Here is a 21,466-nt window from a genome sequence, read left to right as displayed (position 1 = left end):
ACGAACATCCCTACCTACGACCATTTCGAGTTACAGCCAGCTCTGGCCGCTAAATTATGCTTCTACTTGGGACCAGAGCTTCCACTTACGAACAGAAAAAGGCAGGGGAAAAAAGCAGGAAATTCAAATTTCTAACTGTAGGTGGCGATGAGGCTGCTTCTTTGTAGCTCTGCCTCCTTCTGCTTCTCTCTCTCTCTCTCTCTCTCTCTCTCTCTCTCTCTGTGTGTGTGTGTGTGTGTGTGTGTGTGTGTGTTTGCAGAGAGGCTTCGGGCTGCCTTGTATGGTAAGGTGCTGTTTTCTGCTTTTAAAAAACTGCTCTGGGTGTTTTTGCAGTGTGGTTTTGAGCTGGGAGGGTTATGCCTCTGTGTTGTGATGGGTCTTGGGGGTTGTTTGTTTTTGGCTTTCCCCCCTATTTCCGATGGGTCTTGGGGGGTTGGTTGCTTTTGGGTTTTTTTCCCCCATTTCCGATGGGTCCTGCATACTTCCCTTGCTTTTTCCTTTGTTTTCTTTGCATTTCCGACCTGCCCCCTTTGTTCTCTGTGCATTTCTCATGCCTTGTGGCTATATCCACTGATGGAAAAAGGCTTCAGGAGTCAACCTTGAGGCAAAATTCGGAGTCGGAGTCCCGGAGCCAGTTTGTGTCGTTCTGGAAACTCCTGCGATGTTGCTGGAACCAGTTGCATTGGTTCTTGCCTTTCCATTGGACTATTTCAACAACGTGGAGAGGGGGGACTTGCTGCTTGGGTAAACAGCCTATCCTCCATATTCTTTTACCCATGCTTCGTGCCCTGGAGAGGACGCTCCAGCTTCACATGCAGCATCAAATAGTTGCTGTTCCAAGTCCTCCATACAGAGCATGTTACCATAGTCTCTCAAGACTGAAGGATGCCAATAGATTTCTGATCTGTGCCATTTGTTTTCTGTGCATTTCCAATGGGTCTTCCACGTTTGTTTGCTTTTCTTCACACACACACACCCTCGGCCAAAAGGGATTAATTGCATTTCAATGTATTGGGAAATGGTGCCTTGATGTACGGCCATTTCAAGTTATGTCCATCTTCTGGAATGGATTATAGTCGTAAATGAAGGCACCACTGTAGTTCTGAAGCGGCACAAGTTTGTTGTGGATAACACATAGATTATAGGATCAGAATTTCCTCCTTCATTATAGAAGGGGAGAAATACTTCTTGTAAGATGACCCCACCTCCAAAACAGGTTGACTAAACATTTCTGCCTGAAGTAGATAAAGAGCTACACAAATGAAGTATGAATCTCTTATTTAAAGTCTTCTAGGCCATTTTTGGTCTTGTTTCCAGGAAGGAAGGAAGAGAGAATGTGAGAAGAACTGAGCCTTTTCTGTTACCTTGCTTCTTTTATTCTTTTATCTTGAATGGAAATGAAGAATTGATTGTTAACTAGCATAAAAGACTCTGATCTATTGAAACTGCTTTTGCTGAAGCTGCCTATGAAATTAAAGAACTAGAGTTAAGTATTTCAAGCAAAAACAAATTCTGATAATTAGAAAGGGGAAAATCATTTGGAAATATAAACATTTATGTGTGGCAGACCTGTGAGTAACAAAGGTGTGGGGAGGATCACCATATTTTAGAATTAATTTGAGAAGAAATAATTAAAGATATAAAACACCATAACACTAAGTCATTCAGTATCCCTCTCTCCTTTTAAAATTATATTTGATAATTCATCAGGCTTTAGTTAGTTACAACAACATTATAAAGTGTCCCAAGAACTTTATTTATATGATCTGTATCAACTGCCTTGTACATAAACACAAATTGTTTGCTAGTGTTTCTGCCCAGGCATCTATTGTTCCACACAATGTCTGTGTGATAAGGCTTAGCCTGTTGTTTGTCTAGCAAGAATGGTTGATTGTCCATAATAATTAGTAGCCATAAACTGGTTTGAGGATGTGATGTCTTGATAAATGGGCTGCCTAATGAAAATGGATGCAGGCTATTATCTAACACTGTACTGGTAGAATATATAATACGCAGGGAATAATAGAAATGGAAGTGAGATGTATATTCTCCTTGGAGTGTTCTGTATTTTAACACAGCTTGGAAACATTGCTTTTGAGGTGCACCTCCCAGGTTCTTTGTATTAGTTGAGGGATCCTGAAAATTGTCAGAAAAAAAATTCTTAAACCCTGATTTAGTTATAGTTGCAAACCAAGATAAATACATCATTAATGAGAAAATGTTTTAAAGACATATCGGCCACCACTTCAGTGGATACACTTTTTGTGCTGTGTCAGGATGAGAAGCATCCTCCAGCATCCATTGCTCCCAGCAGCAGACAGCTGCCTTCTGCTTTAGTGCAGGATATCTTCTTGCCCTTTTACCAGCCAGGAATCAGGCAAGGAATGTAGTTTTACTAGGTGTAGGGCAGACTAGGATGGCCATGTTGGTTAATAATAAATACAGTACAGTGGTGCCTCACATTACGATCGCTTCGTTTAACAATGAAATCGCATTACGATGAACTTTTTGCGATCGCTTTTGAGATCGCAAAATGATGTTTCCTATAGGGGGATTTCGCTTTGCGATGATCGGCTCCCTGCTTCAGGAACCAATTCTTCACAAAACGATGATTTTCCAACAGCTGATCGGCGGTTTAAAATGGCCACCAGGTAAATAAAATGGCTCCCCACTGTGTTTAGGGACGGATTCCTTGCAAGACAGGCAGTGAAAATGGCCACCCTATGGAGGATCTTCGCTGGACTGTGAGTTTTAAGCCCATCGGAACGCATTAAACAGGTTTTAATGTGTTTCTATGGGCTTTTTAATTTTGCTTTACGATGTTTTCGTTCTACAGCAATTTCGCTGGAACGAATTAACATTGTAATGTGAGGCACCACTGTATCTGCTTTGCATGGGGAGTATATCACCCTCCCTCTATTGTTGGACTATGGCATATTTTAATCCTATCCAGCATACCTAATGGTGAGGAATGGTGGGAGCCATAATCCAGAAATACCAGAAGAATCACACCCACAGTAATGTTCATGATCAGTGGGATTATACTTTTAAATAGCAGGCATATTTGCCAATGTTATCTTTAAAATTCAATATTAGGTAAAGTCATGGTGGACAGTCTTCCCCCCACATCCCCCCTCCTTTTTTTTTCCAACTCCATGCAAGTTGCGTTTTTATTTCCGATGGGCTTGTTGGAAGTGTGTCTCATGCTGTTGGTGCAATTAATTATAGGTAACCATCTTCCCTTCTACTAAAGGATGATCAAGCCACATACTGACATATTGCTTCTCTCTGCAGAGTAGCAATCTTTGTTGCTATAGATACACACACACAGGTCGTTGTAGAGAGAGCCCAAGCATAATAATTTTTTTTAAAAAAAAGTTACTGAAAGGTGAACTGAATGATATATTTTATCTGCTTTTATGTGTTCTTCATGAACAGCCTTAAACATAGCTTTTTCAATGTTTATATTTAAATTCCCCTATAGCAGTGATGGCGAACCTATGGCATGCGTGCTGCAGCTGGCACGCAGAGCCCTTTTTGTGGGCACACAAGCCATAAGTCGCTGGATCGCTACTCCTGGCAGCCAGACCTAAGGAGGCGGCTGCAGCCGCAGTGCTAGCATCCCAATAGGCAGCAGGCCAGGATCTGGAGTAGCTGGTACTGGTGGCAGCGGGCCAGCCGAGCTATAGGCAGTGGCGGGGTTGGGCATGACTGGAGCCAGATCCAGAGTGGGATCTGGAGGGACCTCCATGCCCGGGATTCCCCCTTCCGCCGCCACTTCCGTTCCTGCCACCGCCATTTCTGCTGCCACCTGCTGGGGTGTGTTTTTTGGTTGTTTTTACCAGTTTGGGCACTCGGGCTCAAAAAGGTTAGCCATCTCTGCAAGTTTGGAAAGATCTAATGCCTCATCTGATAATGTGACTGCTTCTTTAATCACTGTGAAGGATCCATTCATTTTCAATTTATCTGTATGCTATATTCATTCCACCCTGTCTTCTATGAGAAAAGTCTAGCTCCATCATAGGCTCAAGATATAATGATTTAAATCCACTCAGGACATTTCATTTCACATTTTGCTCAGGCTATTTATTCAGCTAATGAAATTGTAGCTGTCATCTATGAAAACAGTTATGTGTTTTCGGGATATATCTGTTTGAAGAAAAAATGCAATAGGATTTGCTAGATTAAATTGATTTACTTGGGTTATCTAAGAGTGGAAATATGTGAATCTTGGCCTAATTTCAAATGCTTCCTAAAAGTAATCATTTGAGGTCTCTGGCAAGAGCACTGGCAGTCTTTGAGGCAAGGGGATGACGTAGAGAAAAATGAAGAGCAAGAGAAAAAAATGGGTTGACCTGCCCGCTGCTGACATTCAGATGTCAACAGATTACTCCAAAGTAATCTGCCTTTCCACAGGAAAAAAATGTTCCTGATGCCCTGCATTTAGGGCTTCCTCAGCCATTTCAAAACAAAAGAAGTGTCCAGGAGCCATCTGTACATGTATTTATCTGAGAGCAGTGGGATATCAATACAGTACAATATCAATACTTGACTGGGCCAGAGAACATGCATTGTTGCTTAATATAAGTGAATCACAATTACAGTAGGCCACTTGAATCTGTGGAGATTTGGTGATTAAGCTTGTCTATAAGTTCTTTTGATTCAATGAGCCTATTCTACAGTGGTGCCTCGAGTTACAAAACTAATCCGTATTGGAACAGTGGCCAGAATTCGAAATGTTCGTACGTTGAAGCACCATTTCCCATTGAAATGCACGGGAACGGGATTAATCCGTTCCAGCATTTCAAAAAAAAAACAAACCAAAAAAAATTAAAGCACACAAAAAGCCCCATCGGAAGGCGCCAACCAAAAATAAACAGAGCAAGCCCCAAAGGCTGCAAAAAAAGAGAACCCACCAAAATATAAACATTGAGCAATCCCTACGCTGGGACTGCAAAAAACAACACAGCACAGAAACATAACCCACCTCAGCCGAAACCCACGCTGCAAAACCCACCCAGAAACTTCTAAAAAGGAAAAAGCAGCACCTTACCAGGCAGACTGAACCCTCCTCAGATGGTACTCACTCCTGGTGGGGAGCCTCCTCCTGCGCCGCCACTGCCGCACGCCCCATCTACAGAGGAGCCACTCCCAGCCCCGTGCTTCAGCCCAGCCCAGTGCCTTTGGCCACTCTTACTCATGAGTAGACCCATGCCTTCTGCCATCCTTACACATGAGTAGACACACACCTTTGTTGGGCATTACATATGAGTAGACCTGCACCAGGGATGGGCAGGGAGGGTACCGGCTTCCTGCGCTGGGCGGCGATCCGGAGCTGTCCCACCTCTCTTTCCTCTTCCTACCCCGCAGGAGTAAAAAAGTTCCCTGACCCCCTGCTCTAACCGTTGGGGCGAAAGAGCTACAAAGAAGCAGCCGCTTCGCCACCAATGGTTTGAATTTCCCGCCCTTTGCCCCTGCCTTTTTCTGTTCTTAGGTTGAAGCTCCGGACGGAAGTCGAAGCAAAATTTTGCGGCCGGAGGTTTTCGTAACTCGGAATTTTTGTAGGTAGGGGCATTCGTAAGTTGAGGCACCACTGTACTTGCAGTTTACAGTGGTAAACAACAGGGTTTCAAGTATTGGATCAAAGTCTTTCCCCCCTATGAATGGATTTGTGCTCCCCATGACCCTGAAAATTGAAAAGTGCTGAAAGTCATCTCGTAAAGTGCGTAGCTTTTTCCCTCTTGTAAACTGGTTGGTGGAAATATCTCTTGTGACCCTAGTTAAAACCAAATCTGGTGTGTTCTAATGCTGTCTTTTAAAAGTGAGGATTCTAATTCATGAATGTAAATTACCTTTATATTGTCCTTCAGACAGTCTTGGCTGTTAAATAACTGGAGATTTTCAGATATTCCACTTCTGCATATGTGAACCGAGTTTTTGTGAGGGAATGTAGAACATTCCTGGTCAAAGCTGATTCTCAATTCCATATCACTGAATTGTAATGGCTTGTATGGAGTTGTAATTGTGTGAACTTTCCTTCTTTGTTCATATTTATAAGCCAGAGAATAATAATCTCCTTAAGGCAATAATTATTCATTTAGGTATCAAATATAGTGTCTGATTTTACTATTGGTTTTCCTGTGCATTTTTTCTTTCTGCCATCCCTCAGCATTTTTTACATCTATGAACTTTAGGTAGAGCCATTTTCTGTGATCAAAGACCTTGTATTGAAAATTGCCATTGGTCATAAACAGCCAAACTTTTGTGCGGCAGACTGGATCAAATTGTTTTCCTGATCAGTCATGTGGCATTTATTGCAATTATATTTTTTCTCTTCATATGCTTTGTGACTGCTCTACATTGGAGAGGAAATGAAAGTTTTTCCCAGCTTCGCTAAACCCAGTGGCAGTTCTCCAGTTCTGGTTGCTACTAATTTGACATTAAGTTCTAATATCAGAGGTTTTTTCCCCCCATGATTAGATTAGGCGTTCTTCAGTCTCGAGAGACTATGGTAAGGTGCTCTGTATGGAGGACTTGGAACAGGGTCTAGTGTGGCTGCGAAGGCCAATTCGAGAGTGACAATCCCTTCCATACTGAAGATAAATACAATCTGTCCCCTATCCAGCTCGCTGATTATGCTGGTTTCGGGACTGCCTCTTTGCCTTGGCCTGCTGGACAAGGGTCTCTTCAAAATGGGAGAGGCCATGATGCACTGCCTGCCTCCAGGCTGAATGCTCAGATGTCATGGTTTCCCATCTGTTGAGGTCCACTCCTAAGGCCTTCAAATCCTGCAGATATTCTTGTATCACAGCTGAGGTCTCCCTCTGGGGCGATTTCCCTGCACTAATTCTCCATACAGGAGATCTTTTGGAATCCAGTCATCAACCATTCTCACGACATGCCCAAGCCAACGCAGCCATCGCTGTTTCAGTAATGTACACATGCTAAAAATTCCAGCTCGTACTAGGACTACTCGATTTGGAACTTTGTCCTGCCAGGTGATACCAAAAATGTGTTGGAAACAACGCATATGGAACATGTTTAGCTTCCTCTCCTGCCATGCACAAAGGGTCCAGGGCCTACTGCAGTACAGGAATGTGCTCAGGACACAGGCTCTATAGACCTGGATCTTGATATAGGCTGTTAAGGTAAAGGTAAAGGTTCCCCTTGACAGTTTTTGTCCAGTCGTGTCCGACTCTAGGGGGCGGCGCTCATCCCGCTCTTCAAGCCATAGAGCCAGCATTTGTCCGAAGACAATCTTTCCGTGGTCACATGGCCAGTGTGATTTAGACACAGAACGCTGTTTACCCTCCCACCGAGATGGTACCTATTTATCTACTCGCATTTGCATGCTTTCGAACCGCTAGGTTGGCGGGAGCTGGGACAAGCAACGGGCGCTCACTCCGTCGCGTGGATTCGATCTTACGACTGCTTGGTCTTCTGACCCTGCAGCACAGGCTTCTGCGGTTTAGCCCACAGCGCCACCACGTCCCATAGGCTGTTAGCTTCTTATTAAGCCATACTCTCTTTGTGAGTCTAGAGAACATGGGAGTTGCTTTGTCAGTGCAATTATCCAGCTAGAGCTCTAAGGAGAGAGTGTCAGAGATTGTTGAGCCAAGGTATATAAAGTCATGAACAACCTCTAATTCTTGTGTGGAGATGGTAATAGAGGAAGATGAGTTCATGTTCTGGCCCATGACTTGTGTTTTCTTCACCATGAACTTACTAGCTAATATCCTTGTTATTTCTTCTCCTTGGCATGGAGCCTTGCTTGCCACAGCTTAGTGAGCCATATGTGAAGATAGTTGCTTCCAAAGTAAAGTCTTTTTGTTCATTAGGTTTTGAAAAAAGCTACTTACTGTATTTTATTAGCACTGGGACAGCAGTCAACCATAGTAGCTATGCTTTTAGTACAGAAGAGGCCCTCAATGAGATTCTGGGACACGTTAGTTCCTTTGTGTAAGATAGAGTGGAAAATGTGTGTTGATTGCATAGAAATAAGCCTTTTAAGTGCAACTGTGAGAGCAACTTCCAAATAATAGCAAGGAGAGACAAGAGGGCCTTCTTAAATGAACAGTGCAAAGAAATATAGGAAAAGAATAGAAAGGGAAAAACCAGAGATCTGTTCAAGAAAATTGGAGAAAGAACATTTTGTGCAAAGATGGGACATGATAAAGGACAAAAATGGTAGGGACCTAACAGAAGCAGAAGACATCAAGAAGAAGTAGATGGCAAGAATATATACCAGAAAGATCTGGATGTCCCGGACAACCCAGACAATATAGTTGCTGACCTTGAGCCAGACATCCTGGACAGTAAAGTCAAATGGGCCTTAGAAAGCACGGCTAACAACAAGGCCAGTGGAGGTAATGGCATACCAGTCGAACTATTTAAAATCTTAAAAGATACTGAGATAGAGCAGTGGTATTATTGTTAATACATGTTCACATTTAACTTCCTATAAGATAGGGGGACTTGCTTGGAAGTGAGTGGAATTCAGGCGTCAGGCATGTAACCTTAATAATGTGTGTATTTTTATCTGAATTGCTTGTTGCCTTTGTCCAAGTCTTCATCTTTTCTTATTTGGCACTACAAGCCTTTGTTTGTCACATTGCAGCGCAAAGGTCAATGAGGAAACAAACAGTATCAACATGAAGCAATCTGTCACACTGTATAGGGGCCATTCCTTTGGGAGCCTCTAGCAAAAAGAATATGGTCTCTATTCAGTTACTATTAGGTCTTCTGTGCAGGCTGTCAGGTCTCCTTTAAATGTTCATGTTGGAGATTGTACTTGATTTTTTTTTCTGTTCATTGAAAAATCTTCCTTATACAGTTGATAGAATAATGTAAATTTCATGTCAGTGTTGTACATCAGTGAGAAGTGCATGTCATTCCCCCAGTAGACTAATAAGCGGATAGTGTAGACTTGTTAATTTGCAGACCATTTTAAGCTTTTCTTGCTATTGTAAATTATTGTGTTATTTTGACCATGTTCACATCATCAGAGTACTTTTAAAATTGAATTCTTAAGAGCTATTAAGAAACCTGGGATGTGTTGGCAATCTGGAGGATCAGGTGAACATCCTGTTAGGATCCAGTTGTTCGTGCTGCGTAATGGACAGTGGAAAGTGCAGAATACTGCAGTTGAAATACAGCAAAATCAGAGGAGGAGTTGAAGGGAAATGCTATCACAAAACCAACAGGAATCCTGGCCAAATTTTGGAAGAAAGGCAGTCTGGCAAATAGGGAAAGTGGGAATGCTGGCATGCTCATTAAGCAGCATGCATCTTGGCTGCTGCATGAGAAAGCAAATGTTTTTATAACTTTGAATACATTGTACACTTCAAAAAGAAAGATACATAGCTACTTAACGTATTCCCAGTGTATCTATGATTTTTTGTTTCTGGGGTTATATAAATGTATATCTTACATTTATTCTAAGTATTATTTATTTCAAATTTAGAAGGTCTCAAAAAAGATTTGGAAAAGTAACGAGCTGAGAATTAGAAGCCTACATGAAAATTATTAAAGCTTTTCATTTTCTCAAAGCAATTTAAGAATACTATTTCCTGAAAATATGTCCTCTGCTTTTATTGATGGTGGAGTTCATTTTTTGGACTCCCAGTCCCAGAATCCATGAATTCTCCAAGCAGAATTTCAGGAGTTCAACTCATAAAAATGCAACTATAGACATCTTTGTTTTACTCACCTGGATCTCTCTGAGGTATTATTGACTTCTTGGACCTTTCCTTCCTGGTGTTAATTTTAAAAGAAAAGAAGGGAAATGATCATGATTGAGCATGTGATAGTGAGGATGGTTGAGTAGCTGAGCTCCTGTTTCTGCTCTTGTGTTTTGCTATGCAGACACCTGAAGAATGTTTTTTTTTGGTTGCTTTTAGTGTATCTAGCTAATTTCTGCTCATTCTCAGCTTTTCCCCTTCTAATGCGATCCCTGCAATTCCTTGCTACTTGCCTATTCTCTTCCTTTGCAGCCTGGCATTCCTTCCACTTCCTATATGCTTCTCTTTTTTTAAGGTCCTCTCTCAGCTTTTTGTGAAACTATACCGTTCTTTTTTGCTTTCTCCCTCCTTTTTTCTTGTTGGAATTGTTTTTAGTTGTGGATATAGAATTTACCATTTTAGAAACTCTCACCCTTCTTGGAGTCCTTTTCTTGTTAGGATTTCCTGCCATTCATCCTTACTTATCCTTGTTCTGAATTCATTAAAATTGGCTTTTAAAAAACCCAGCATATGTGTGTGGCTACACTTTGGCTTGGTTTCCTATGAAATCAATAATTCTAGTAGAACATGGTCACTCTCACCTGGAGTTCACCTTACTGCCACTTCCTCCACCAATTTATCTCTATTGGTTAGAATTAAGTCAAGGAAAACTAGTCCTCTAGTTTTTCTCCGCTTTTTGTAGGAAAAAATTATCAGCCACCCAAGCCAAGCATGGCCCTATACTTGGCAGAATTTGCCTCCCAACAGATATAAAGATAATTGAAATATCCAATCAAGTATTGAGGCACACCCATTTCTTTCATAAAAACCCATGGTTTCCCATGATCAAAGGCTTTTCTGTAGTCTGTAAAGTATAAACTGATTTTCTTCTGAAATTCTTTGATATTCTCTAATAGCCAGTCGTTATTTGCAATATGATCTTGAGTGCTTCTTCCTTTTCAAAATCCAGCTTGAACTTCAGGCATTTCTTGCCCACTATGAAGTAAAACCTTTGTTGCAACTCCTTGAGCATCATTTCAGATAGCATAGGCATAGCATAGGCATCCTTCAGTCTTGAGAGACTATGGTATTGTGCTCTGCATGGAGGACTTGGAACAGCATCTAGTGTGGCTGAGAAGGCCAATTCGAGAGTGACATACCCTTCCACACTGAGGACAAATACTATCTGTACCCCGTCTAGCTCCCTGATTTTGCTGCTTTCGTGACTGCCTCTTTGCCTCGGCCTGCTGGACAAGGGTCTCTTCAAATTGGGAGAGGCAATGATGCACTGCATGCCTCCAGGCAGAGCGCTCAGATGTCAAGGTTTCCCATCTGTTGAGAACCATTTCCAAGGCCTTCAGATCCCGCTTGCAGATATCCTTGTATCGCAGCTGTGGTCTCCCTCTGGGGCGATTTTGCTGCACTAATTGTCCATACAGGAAATCCTTTGGAATCCGACCATCAGCCATTCTTACAACATGCCCGAGCCAATGTAGACATTGCTGTTTCAGTAACATATACATGCTAAAAATTCCAGCTCAATCTAGGACTACTCTATTTAGAACTTTGTCCTGCCAGGTGATACCAAAAATGCGTTGGAGCAATATATATGGAAGGTGTTCAGCTTCCTCTCCTGCCGTGTACAAAGGGTCCAGGACCTACTGCAATACAGGAATGTGCTCAGGACACAGGTTCTATAGACCTGGATCTTGATATAATCCGTCAGCTTCTTATTGAGCCATACTCTTTTTGTGAATCTTGAGAACATGGTAGCTGCTTTGCCAATGCGTTTATCCAGCTCGACATCTAGGGAGAGAATGACAGAAATTGTTGAGCCAAGGTACACAAAGTCATGAACAACCTCCAATTCTTGCATGGAGATAGTAATATTTATTTATTTATTTATTTATTTATTTATTTATTCATTCATTCATTCATTCATTCATTCATTCATTCATTCATTCATTCATTCATTCATTCATTCATTCATTCATTCATTCAATTTTTACCCTGCCCCTCTAGACGTCTACTTGGGGCGGCTTACAAAAATTAAAACACATTAAAACAATGTAGAAAATAATTAGCATAATGTAATTATTATAATTAATACTATCCAAGATGGCAGCATTAAGAACCAGAAAAAAAAGGGGGGGTAAGAACTTAGGTGACTGGGAGGAAGGCCTGTCTGAATAACCATGTTTTTAGTTGGTTTTTGAACACACCCAGCGAGGGAGGTGAGTCCACGCCCTGGCCCATGACTTGTGTTTTCTTCAGGCTGACAGTTAGTCCAAAGTCTTGGCAGGGCTTGCTAATACAATGATATTAAAATACTATTAAATGAGATATTAAAATACTATTAAACAGATCAGCATATTGAAAACTATACCAAATTTAAGGCTATATGAAACAACATTAAAGAAAAGAAACTAAGGTGCAGTCTTGCTACTCTTTAGCAACCTTAGTTGTAATGAATTATCTTTCTTTCCATGCCCCCCAAACCAAAACACAAGAAAATGTTTTCCATCATTTATAGCAGAGCTGGGAGAGTTTATCTCCCATCTTTTAATTTCCATGCTACAAAGTAACTGCTGGGACTGGAGGGTGGTGGTAGTGAAATATGGATCTAAGACCATCGCAGAGGTCATCCGGAGGACAGGTTTTCTTAATGAAAGACTGATTTTTCTCATAATGATTTGTATCATCAACAGGAAAATAGTGATATCTTCCCTTACCATAGTAGTGTTCAAGAACCAGCTATGTCAGGAGCATGATGGGTAATTATGTGCACAGTTACGTTAATTACCAGTTCATTGGAATTGGAAGTTAATGGGATTTAAACTACAGGATCTTGTAGGGCATAGACAAGAAGATTTTGAGAAGGACATAGACAATTTAAAAATAGCCTATAACTACTATGTTTTTGTTTCTCTTTATGTCACTGTGTAAAAGAAGTAGATTTCACCAAGCTATAGAATACATGGATATTTCTCTCCCTCACTCGCCCTGGTTTTTTGTTTGTTTGTTTTTTGGGTGGAGGGGGATCAAAAGAGTGAGATATTCAAGGTACTTAACATAACATGATGATGTCAGTGATCTTTTTTTCTGTTAAATATGCAGGAAATTAACAAATTTTTTGGATTAGCTGACTACTGGGAAGAGTTTCACACTACAGCTCTAGTAGTTATTATACAGTGTGTTTTCTGATGTGTTCCTTTTTTTGAAGCAGATGTAATGATGATATCCAGCTGGCTCCGTTTTCACCATTTTCTTTTTCCGTCATTGTTTCTCTAGTTAAAAAGGTGAACTGCTAGAAATTGGCTATGGATTTGAAAATGATGACCCAAAGCCAAAAGACATTGGGGATGTCATATTATAATAATGGTACTTATTTTCTTTAATATAATCATGGTGTCATCTCACAGCAGCTCTGAAATGTGTTTAATTCGTATTGGGATCATTGTACAGTTAAGACAAAAGGGCACCTTCAGAAACAGCAGTTGCCACAGAACATCATGAAGTACATCATCTGAAGGATAAAAGTTCAAAATTCCTTCACATGTTCCCTTTAAATTCGTCGTGTCAGTTGTCTTCTGGAAACTGTTCATTTGTCACTTCCCTCTTCATTTGAGCATCTATGCCAATTTATTTCATCAGGTTAGTCCCCAGTCCTTATTGTTTTTTTGCTGACAGTGGTAGGCTGCCTGTTTTGAAGGATACTCTGGCCTTTTCCCCATGTTATTCTTTTAGTGTCTTCACTGTCCACTAAAACTACATTAAACATTATGTTCTTTCTTCCACATATTTAATTTAGGAATCAGGATACCATTCTTTTCACCATTTTCTCAACTTTTGTCTTTGAAAGACAACAGTGTATGTTACAAGTCATCATCATGTTCTTTCATAATGAAGAAGAATTGCTTCCCCTCTTCCCCCTCCCTTTTTTGTTTTGTTTGGTGAGAGACCTGTTTGTGTAGAAGAAAGAAAACTGTGTGGTCTTGAGGAACAGAAATTAAAATGCCATAATAGGAAAGGCAATAGCAGGATCAGGGTAGAGAATGTGTCTCAGTTCTCTGACATCTGTATACTGTTTTTACCTCTGCAGTATTTCAAGGTATTTTACATGCAGAGTAGAAGACCACTTTTTTAATCTTTGCTTTTCATCATCTCCTCATTCTTGATCCTTTTGTGTGCGCATTGCACTCGTTCTCCACTTCCTTGGTTTTCCATGAAAGGTTCTCCAACACTGTATGTTAAGCTAACTAGAATTAAATTGTGCACTTCTTCTAGGACTCTCTGCTTCTCACAGAATCTATCAGACTTCTGCTAGAATCACTGAAGTCTGAGTTTTCTCTGTTCGTATTGCATCCTTTTCTTAAAGACTCTTGGAGGAGGGGAAGATTCAGCATATCATCTGTACTATGCTTTTTGTCCATCTCTTTCCCATGTTTTGCATGTTTGAACAATTTAATATATTTTTGTTTTCTTAAGATACGCAGAAAGCAACCCTGGAATTTTTCCTCTATAGCTTTCACTACATTAAAGATTCATAGTTTGGCTGGAAAGGAAAAAAGATTTGAGTTTATAACATATGCCTCCTTTTGGCTGAGGAACTCAGATTACATTGTTTACATTTTTAATTTTTTTTTTTTGTTAAATGAAGTGTTTATTGAATTTAGAACAGGGGAACAAAGGAAATATATGTCTTAATTATTCTATTAATACAATTTTAACCTTTATTTGCATTCACATTGTTTTGGAAGTGTAATGCCTATGTAAAATTGCTTCCTTTCACTTCAAATAACAATTATGCAATTTGTAAGTAAAATTCTTGTGAAGGTCAAGTAGATCTTAGGCTGATTTCCAGTCTTCTACGGTTGCAAATACAAAGTACAGTATATTTGCTGTAACAGAAAAGTGGCACTTGGAATAATGTTACATGCCCCTTGCTTAATGTTAGCTAGCTAAAAAGAAAACACAGTAATATTCACTCAGAAGTCTTATAAAGGATCTGGTATGGGCAGTCAATGTTTTTGAGACCTACTGTGTAGTTTACATACCGTATTTTTCGCTCCATAAGACGCACCTCTCCATAAGATGCACCAAATTTTTAGGAGAAGAAAACAGGAAAAAAATCTGTTTTCTTCTCCTAAAAATTGGTGAGCCTTATGGAGAGGTCTGTCTTATGGAACACAACCTAGGACCCTTTGGAGGCTCACCCAGACCCCCTGAAGGCCAGAGGGGGCAAAATCACCACCTTCTGGGGTTCTTTTGAGGTTTGGAAAGCTTCAGAAGAGCCCCAGAAGGTGGCAATTTTGCCCCCTCTAGCCTGGTGGGAGCCTCTCAAAAGGTCCTGGGAGCTGGCGATTTTGCCTGCGCTGGCCCCGTGGGGGGGTGGGGGCAGCCTGGCAAGAGTCCTGGGAGGCTCCCTTGGACCCTTGCCACGCTACCCCCACCCCCCCACGGGGCCAGGGGGGGGTAAAATCGCCAGCTTCGGGGAGTGTTTGGAGGCTCCCCAAGCCTCCAAACACTCCCAGAACCTGGCGATTTCGCTAGGGCTGGCCCCGTGGAGAGGTGGGGGCAGCCTGGCAAGGGTCCTGGAAGGCTCCCTTGGACCCTTGCCATGCTACCCCCACCCCCCCATGGGGCCAGGGGGGGTAAAATCGCCAGCTTCTGGGAGTGTTTGGAGGCTCCCCAAGCCTCCAAACACTCCCAGAATCTGGCGATTTCGCCAGGGCTGGCCCCGTGGGGAGGTGGGGGCAGCCTGGCAAGGGTCCTGGGAGGCTCCCTTGGACCCTTGCCACGCTACCCCCACCCCCCACGGGGCCAGGGGGGGTAAAATCGCCAGTTTCTGGGAGTGTTTTGAGGCTTGGGAAGCTGGCCAGAAACTGGCGATTTTGCCGGTGGGAGGAGCGTCGCAAGGGTCTGAGTGAGCTTCCAGGACCCTTGCAATGTTCCCCCCACCAGGAAGCTGGCGATTTTGCCTGCGCTGGCCCCGTGGGGGGGTGGGGGAGCATCGCAAGGGTCCTGGAAGGCTCCCTAGGACCCTTGCGACGCTCCCCCCCATGGGGCCAATGGGGGCGAAGTCACCACCTTCGCACCATAAGACGCACAGACTTTCTACCCCCCTTTTGGAGGGGAAAAAGTGCATCTTATGGTGCAAAAAATACGGTACTTTCCAGCAGCTATATTGTGTCTGCTTTTCTATACCTTCTTTCAAATGGTGGAGTCTAATATACTGTCCCATTGAAGCCTGTTGGGATTTGCCTCTTAGTAAGCAAACTCTGGGAGGCAGTAGAATACAGGAGGGCCTGGCATGCTGTGGTCCATGGAGTTGCGAAAAATTGGACACAACTTAACGACTAAACAACAACAAAAAGTATAGGACTGTTCTCATAGTGACTTATCACTAAGATGAGGATTTCGATGACCTATTAATGCCAGAAATATGCAAACATTTATGATGTTAAAATAACTTAAATATTGCCTAAAATATGACTCTATAATTTTCTGAAATTAACACCCAGTTTTAAAGTCTGTGCTTATACACACACACAAAAAATTAAAATGTTTATTCTTCTTCAGTTCCAATGCAGAAGTGCTAATATTGAAGGAATCAGTTGAATATTTTGAGAGTAAAATGCTTATACCTGGACTGGTTTTCATCAACAGTACAATTGTGTTGGATGATCATGTGCATCTTGAAGTTATTGAAGTCAAAACTCCTTCTGTTGTCCATCAGTCTGTTCTTCTATATGGAGGAACTGTTCAATGTCACAAGAGGTCATAGAAACAAATCTGAAAAAAGCAAACTCATTTGGAGAAAATTCTGGCTCAAAGTTGTCAAATTTTGCTTCTTTTAGGATGATCCTTACTAACCCAGATTACATTGTAGAACTCTTTGCAGTTTATCACTATTTTTTTCAGCCACTTTCCTCTTTGTTTGCTTTGCTCCTTTGTTTGTTTCACAATTTTCAGTGCATCACTAAGTTCCATTCCTACGATTTCAAGGTAGGTGATCGTTCTTGATAATCCAGTAGACTTCATGTCACGTTTCTAGCCAAGGTTTCAGAAAAGGAATCTTGCACATGGAGGAAGGAAGCTTGTATTAGTCCACTGCAAGGAATCATAATTTGTGCAATAATAAATAGCTACATCCATCCAAGTGCCCCAATGTATCATGACAGGTTGAGGAGGGAGAGCCAGAGTAGGAGCAATTTATTTGATCTTTTGTACTCAAAGTGAAGCTTTAATTAACTCTTTTTTCCAATTGAAATGATCTTATCTACACCAGGATAATTATGTTGAATCTCTTCAGCCACTCTGTATACCATGTTCAAGGAATGAGATATGAATCATTTTTTGGACAGAGAAGTGTAAGTCTCTTAACTGCCTTAGTCCTGTGTGGAGTGGCATCCCCTTTTTATGTTTCCCCTTTTTACACCATTTGGCCAGTGTAGTTTCCTTGAATCATCAAAGAGCATAGCAATAGTAGAATTGTTTACTTTTTGTAGAGCTTCATATGTTAAAAGAAATACTTCACCAGGCTTGTCACATTTCAGAGTGTCAATAATTACATTAGCTACATATCTTCTGTATACATCACTTGTTTAATCTATTGAAACCCATTACATTGTTGTCAGCAGGAGATCTTATCTTTCCTAACACATTTTCATAGCAGGCAAAGATGTTGTTTTTCCTTAGAGTTGATTCATTTAGAATCTGGTGACTGGTGTTCTTCTCCATGAAATGTTGGAAGCTACCACTACCTAATTTATTTAAGGGAATATTTGAAGTAACCATCATTGTACAGAGATCCCTACAAAATTCTAACTGAATATTTGATGATCCTGCAGTTGAAGAAGAAATTCGCTCGAAAGGAAGACATTGTTCTCAGAAAAGATAAATTTTGATGAACAACTCTTGTGTTTAGCAGGATCACAATGTTGTTAAATATTGAAACACTTTTGGGACAACACCTTAAGTTCACACAGTTTACAAAACAAAATATCACCATCACTACTGAAAATTCATCCCCAGACTCTTGAACAAATGCTTTAATTTTACATTTGCCAAACATCTGCTCTTAGGTATGTTGAAATCATTGGAAGGGTTGCCAATGAACAAAATATGACCAAACTATAACGTTCATTACAAAATTAAGCAGAAATATGACATAACACTTTTAAAAGGTCAAAATATGACTTTTTAGGCAAAATAAAAACCATATAATCCTCACCAGATTATTCATAAACATGTTTTAAGCTACTTATAAATTCAAATGAAGGTTGTAGAAAAAAATATGACATCATAAAAAGCCTTTCCTATTTAACACATTGATGAATCTAATATCTGTTGAACGTCTTCTGCAGTAGTTCTGGTTGCCTAGTAATCACCCAGCAAGCCTATCTGAAGATTGAAAGCTTCTTGGGTGATTTTATTGCTCAATTAAATAACTTACTTTTCTTGACTTTTTATTTGCAGAGTTGTAAAATGTGAAAACTTCTTGATAAATACAGAAACATACTTCTAGTTTTATGTGTACGAAACACATCGAAGTCTTGTTTCTATGACATACAATGTTGCCTGCTTGACTCATATTTGGATAACAGGTTCGAGGTTCTTACCTATTGCACATTGGTCAAGACCAGTCTCAAGGAGAGCAAACCAAGAAGACATATTTCAGTAACTATTAGATCTTCAGGGATTAAAGTTGAATCTCAATGTGAATTTTTATTCCTTTAGGCTTTGAGGGATTTTCTCAGGCCTGACTCATGTAAGAACATGCAAATCATAGTTTTAGTACAATTTTTTTTTATATAATGAAATAAGAGGATAATTGCTTTTAAATGATAGAACATGTGTTTAAAAAGTTGCTTTGCTGTTCATTTAATTCAAGATCCTTAACGTTATGGTTACAGCTTTGCTAAGAGTGCCAGAGAACAGTATGAAAAACTATCAAATATGCACAACAACATGGCCAAATTATATAATAATTTGGGGGACTACTTTTGTTTCGACCCCAAAGCTGTGAGCATTGAAGAATTCTTTGGAGATCTAAGTGCATTCCGGACTCTGTTTTTGGTAAGTTGACATGAACTGTTACCATTTATTCAATTAATATGGATATAGAGAAATACAGATATATCTGTTAATGAACTTGTAAAATAATTGTTGGAGGTTTTTTTTTTTTTTTGCCAACCACTTTTTCATGTGTATCAGAAGAAATAGATTTCTGTATTAAGACATTAGTATTTTAACGTCTACAAATCATGATGCAAGAGCTGTTAAGCAATTTCAAAGAGCTGCATTCAATAATACAATCTTTCCGCTTTCAAGGGACAGTAGAAGGTATTTCTCAGATTTCTGTCTGTTCCCACAACCTGATATTCTGCTGCATTCCCAATGATTCTGACCATGATCTCGAGGAGGTGATTGTTTTTGTTTTGTTGTTTTGTTTTTCCTTCAGCGAGAAGGAGAAAGCAGGGAAACTATCTCTGCAGTAAAAATTCTGATCCAGTTCCAAATTAGGATATGTATCTTTGGGTACTATTACTTTTTCACATGCATTTTCTCCTCCCCACTCCACCTCACATCCTCCCCCCCCCGGTTTTCTCATATATATCCTATACATGTGCATTAAAATATATTAAAGACAGAAATCCTGCTACTCCCTTTTCTTAAATTGGGTCCTTGCTGATGTCTTTCCCAGTGGCTGTCTTTGGGTTATTACAATTAATTGCATGAAGAACGAATGGAAAAAAACAAAAAACATGATCCAGAATATGAAGCTTACCTTCAGGGAATATTCAAATTGCAATGAATTATCAATACTGCTTAGCCATTTGCCATACAATTTTTAGCATTTGGATCCATATTGCCAGCAGCAAACTTTAATCTTTTAAAATCTTTAATCTTTTAAGTAACTGTCAGCAATTTGTATGTGATGAAACTGCAAACATTTATCAGGATGTAGCTTTAGTGAATTCACTTTTATTTTATTTTAAATTCTTAACATTTCCCCCCATGTAATAACAGGTTAAAGTGAAAAAAAAAACATTCTAATGTAGGTTACTGCTAACACATTCACACCGAAGGAGAATCATTCACTAGACAAAAGTACACTTTTTTATTCCTCAGTTCCTATAAAGAAATATAAAACAAACTGAACTCTTGTTGCTCTATTTAGCAGTACTTGAAGCTATTTATTTATGTATTTAGTTAGCAGATCTTTAAAAGCATTCTCCATATGAGAAACATATTTTTGCTACTATATTTTGTAGCAACTGAATTGTCCTGAAGGAACGTACAAAAATCATTTGTTTTCAGTTTGCTCATATGTCATTCTCTCCATTGTTGTCGCTGTTATAAGGGAATTCTAAAAATGGGGGCAGCCCATTTAAATTGTAAGTTTTAAACTTGGCTTCAAGTCAACACGACATTTCACAAAGTTGTAACAGGTAGTCTTCTGTGCCCAATTTGTGGAAGTCTGGGCAAAGGGTTCCCAAGTTATGGTTTTTAAAAAGTAAAACTGTTTTATCCCTTTTCAGAAATAGGTGCTTCTAAACATCTCCAGATTTACAACAGCTGATATAAATTGAAAAGACCAGTCTTGCTTATCTTGAAAAAGAATGGTTAGTCCCATTCGCTTTTTAAAAAATAATTTTAAAAAATCCAGACTGCTGGGGCTGAAATATTGATCCTCCAAAAAGGTTTTTCAAATCCCAGAAACGGTGGTTTCTTATTATAATGAGCATACATGGACCAGACTTGCCAACAAGAGCTTTGCAAAGTGGATACATTGTTGCAGCTTCATGGGCAGAGAACAGAAATGTACAGAGAACTGTAAGGCAAATATTAAATGTCACAGAAACAGAGTCAAATGACTTTTCTTTAAAGATTAAAAACAAAAAAGCAGGATTACTTTAAAGAAAGTGATTGAGTGACAGTCCTCCAGAAAGGGGGACATTTTGACATGTATTTTCAAGGAACTGGCATACAATTATGTAAGACATATTCAAAGTATTTCTGCATTACAAAAGCATAGAGCAATTGTGCTTGTCCAAGTCCTGAGTGCTTTCAATAAATACATTTTCAGTTCCAGGTTTGGAGCAATCTGAACCTTTAAACCTATTAGTCTGGACTGGAGATGGGGAAGAACCTCGGTTCAGAGGTTCATGTCGGTTCGTACATGTTTCCCTTTCCCCACCTCCCCTGGTCCATTAACTGCTCACAAGTTGGGGTGTTTCTTTCTTCTTGGTCTCTGTGAATGCACACTAATGAGTTCTAATGTGCTTGAACAGAGAACCTCGGAATATTCTAGAGCTTTAAGCACATAGTGCCGGGATCTCCCCCACACTACCCCTAACCCCTCCCCCATCACTGAGTGCCTCAGTTCCGTTCTTGCAGCTGCTGCAGCAGCACCTCAGTTTGGAGCTTCCCTTTGTTTCTACTAAACTACTTACATTTCTTGGGCCCCCCAGATATTGACTCAGACTGCACCATGTTGATGCTTTGCCTGGGAGTTCTGGAAAGAAAGAAGAAAAATGGACTGTTACTTTTTTTTTTTTTTTTGCTACCCTCCCTCCACCGTGGGTTTTTTTTTTTTCTGTTTTGTTTATGGCTGCTTCGGGCCTATTTAAGCGATGTGACTCCTGCCCAAACCAAATTACCCTTTCTGACAGGCATTCACAGTGTTTGATCTGTTTGGGTGAGGCACATCAGCAGCACTGTACCCCACTGCAAAAACT

The 21,466-nt window shown here is 40.3% G+C and overlaps 1 protein-coding gene across 4 annotated transcripts in view; it reads left to right on the top strand.

The window, feature by feature from the left end:
- DIAPH2 (diaphanous related formin 2) overlaps positions 1 to 21,466 on the top strand; it is a 420,545-nt gene that overhangs the window by 267,662 nt on the left and 131,417 nt on the right. For all 4 annotated transcript variants that reach the window (XM_078380631.1, XM_072981023.2, XM_072981022.2 and 1 more), the window contains one exon: positions 18,637 to 18,800. In XM_078380631.1, coding sequence (XP_078236757.1) covers positions 18,637 to 18,800 — 164 coding nt within the window. The remainder of the gene's footprint in view (positions 1 to 18,636; positions 18,801 to 21,466) is intronic.

The sequence above is a fragment of the Pogona vitticeps genome, chromosome 11 (assembly GCF_051106095.1).
Source record: "Pogona vitticeps strain Pit_001003342236 chromosome 11, PviZW2.1, whole genome shotgun sequence".
Lineage (NCBI taxonomy): Eukaryota > Metazoa > Chordata > Lepidosauria > Squamata > Agamidae > Pogona > Pogona vitticeps.
The sequence above is the reverse complement of the archived record's forward strand: the minus strand, read 5'-3'. Positions and strand labels throughout refer to the sequence as shown.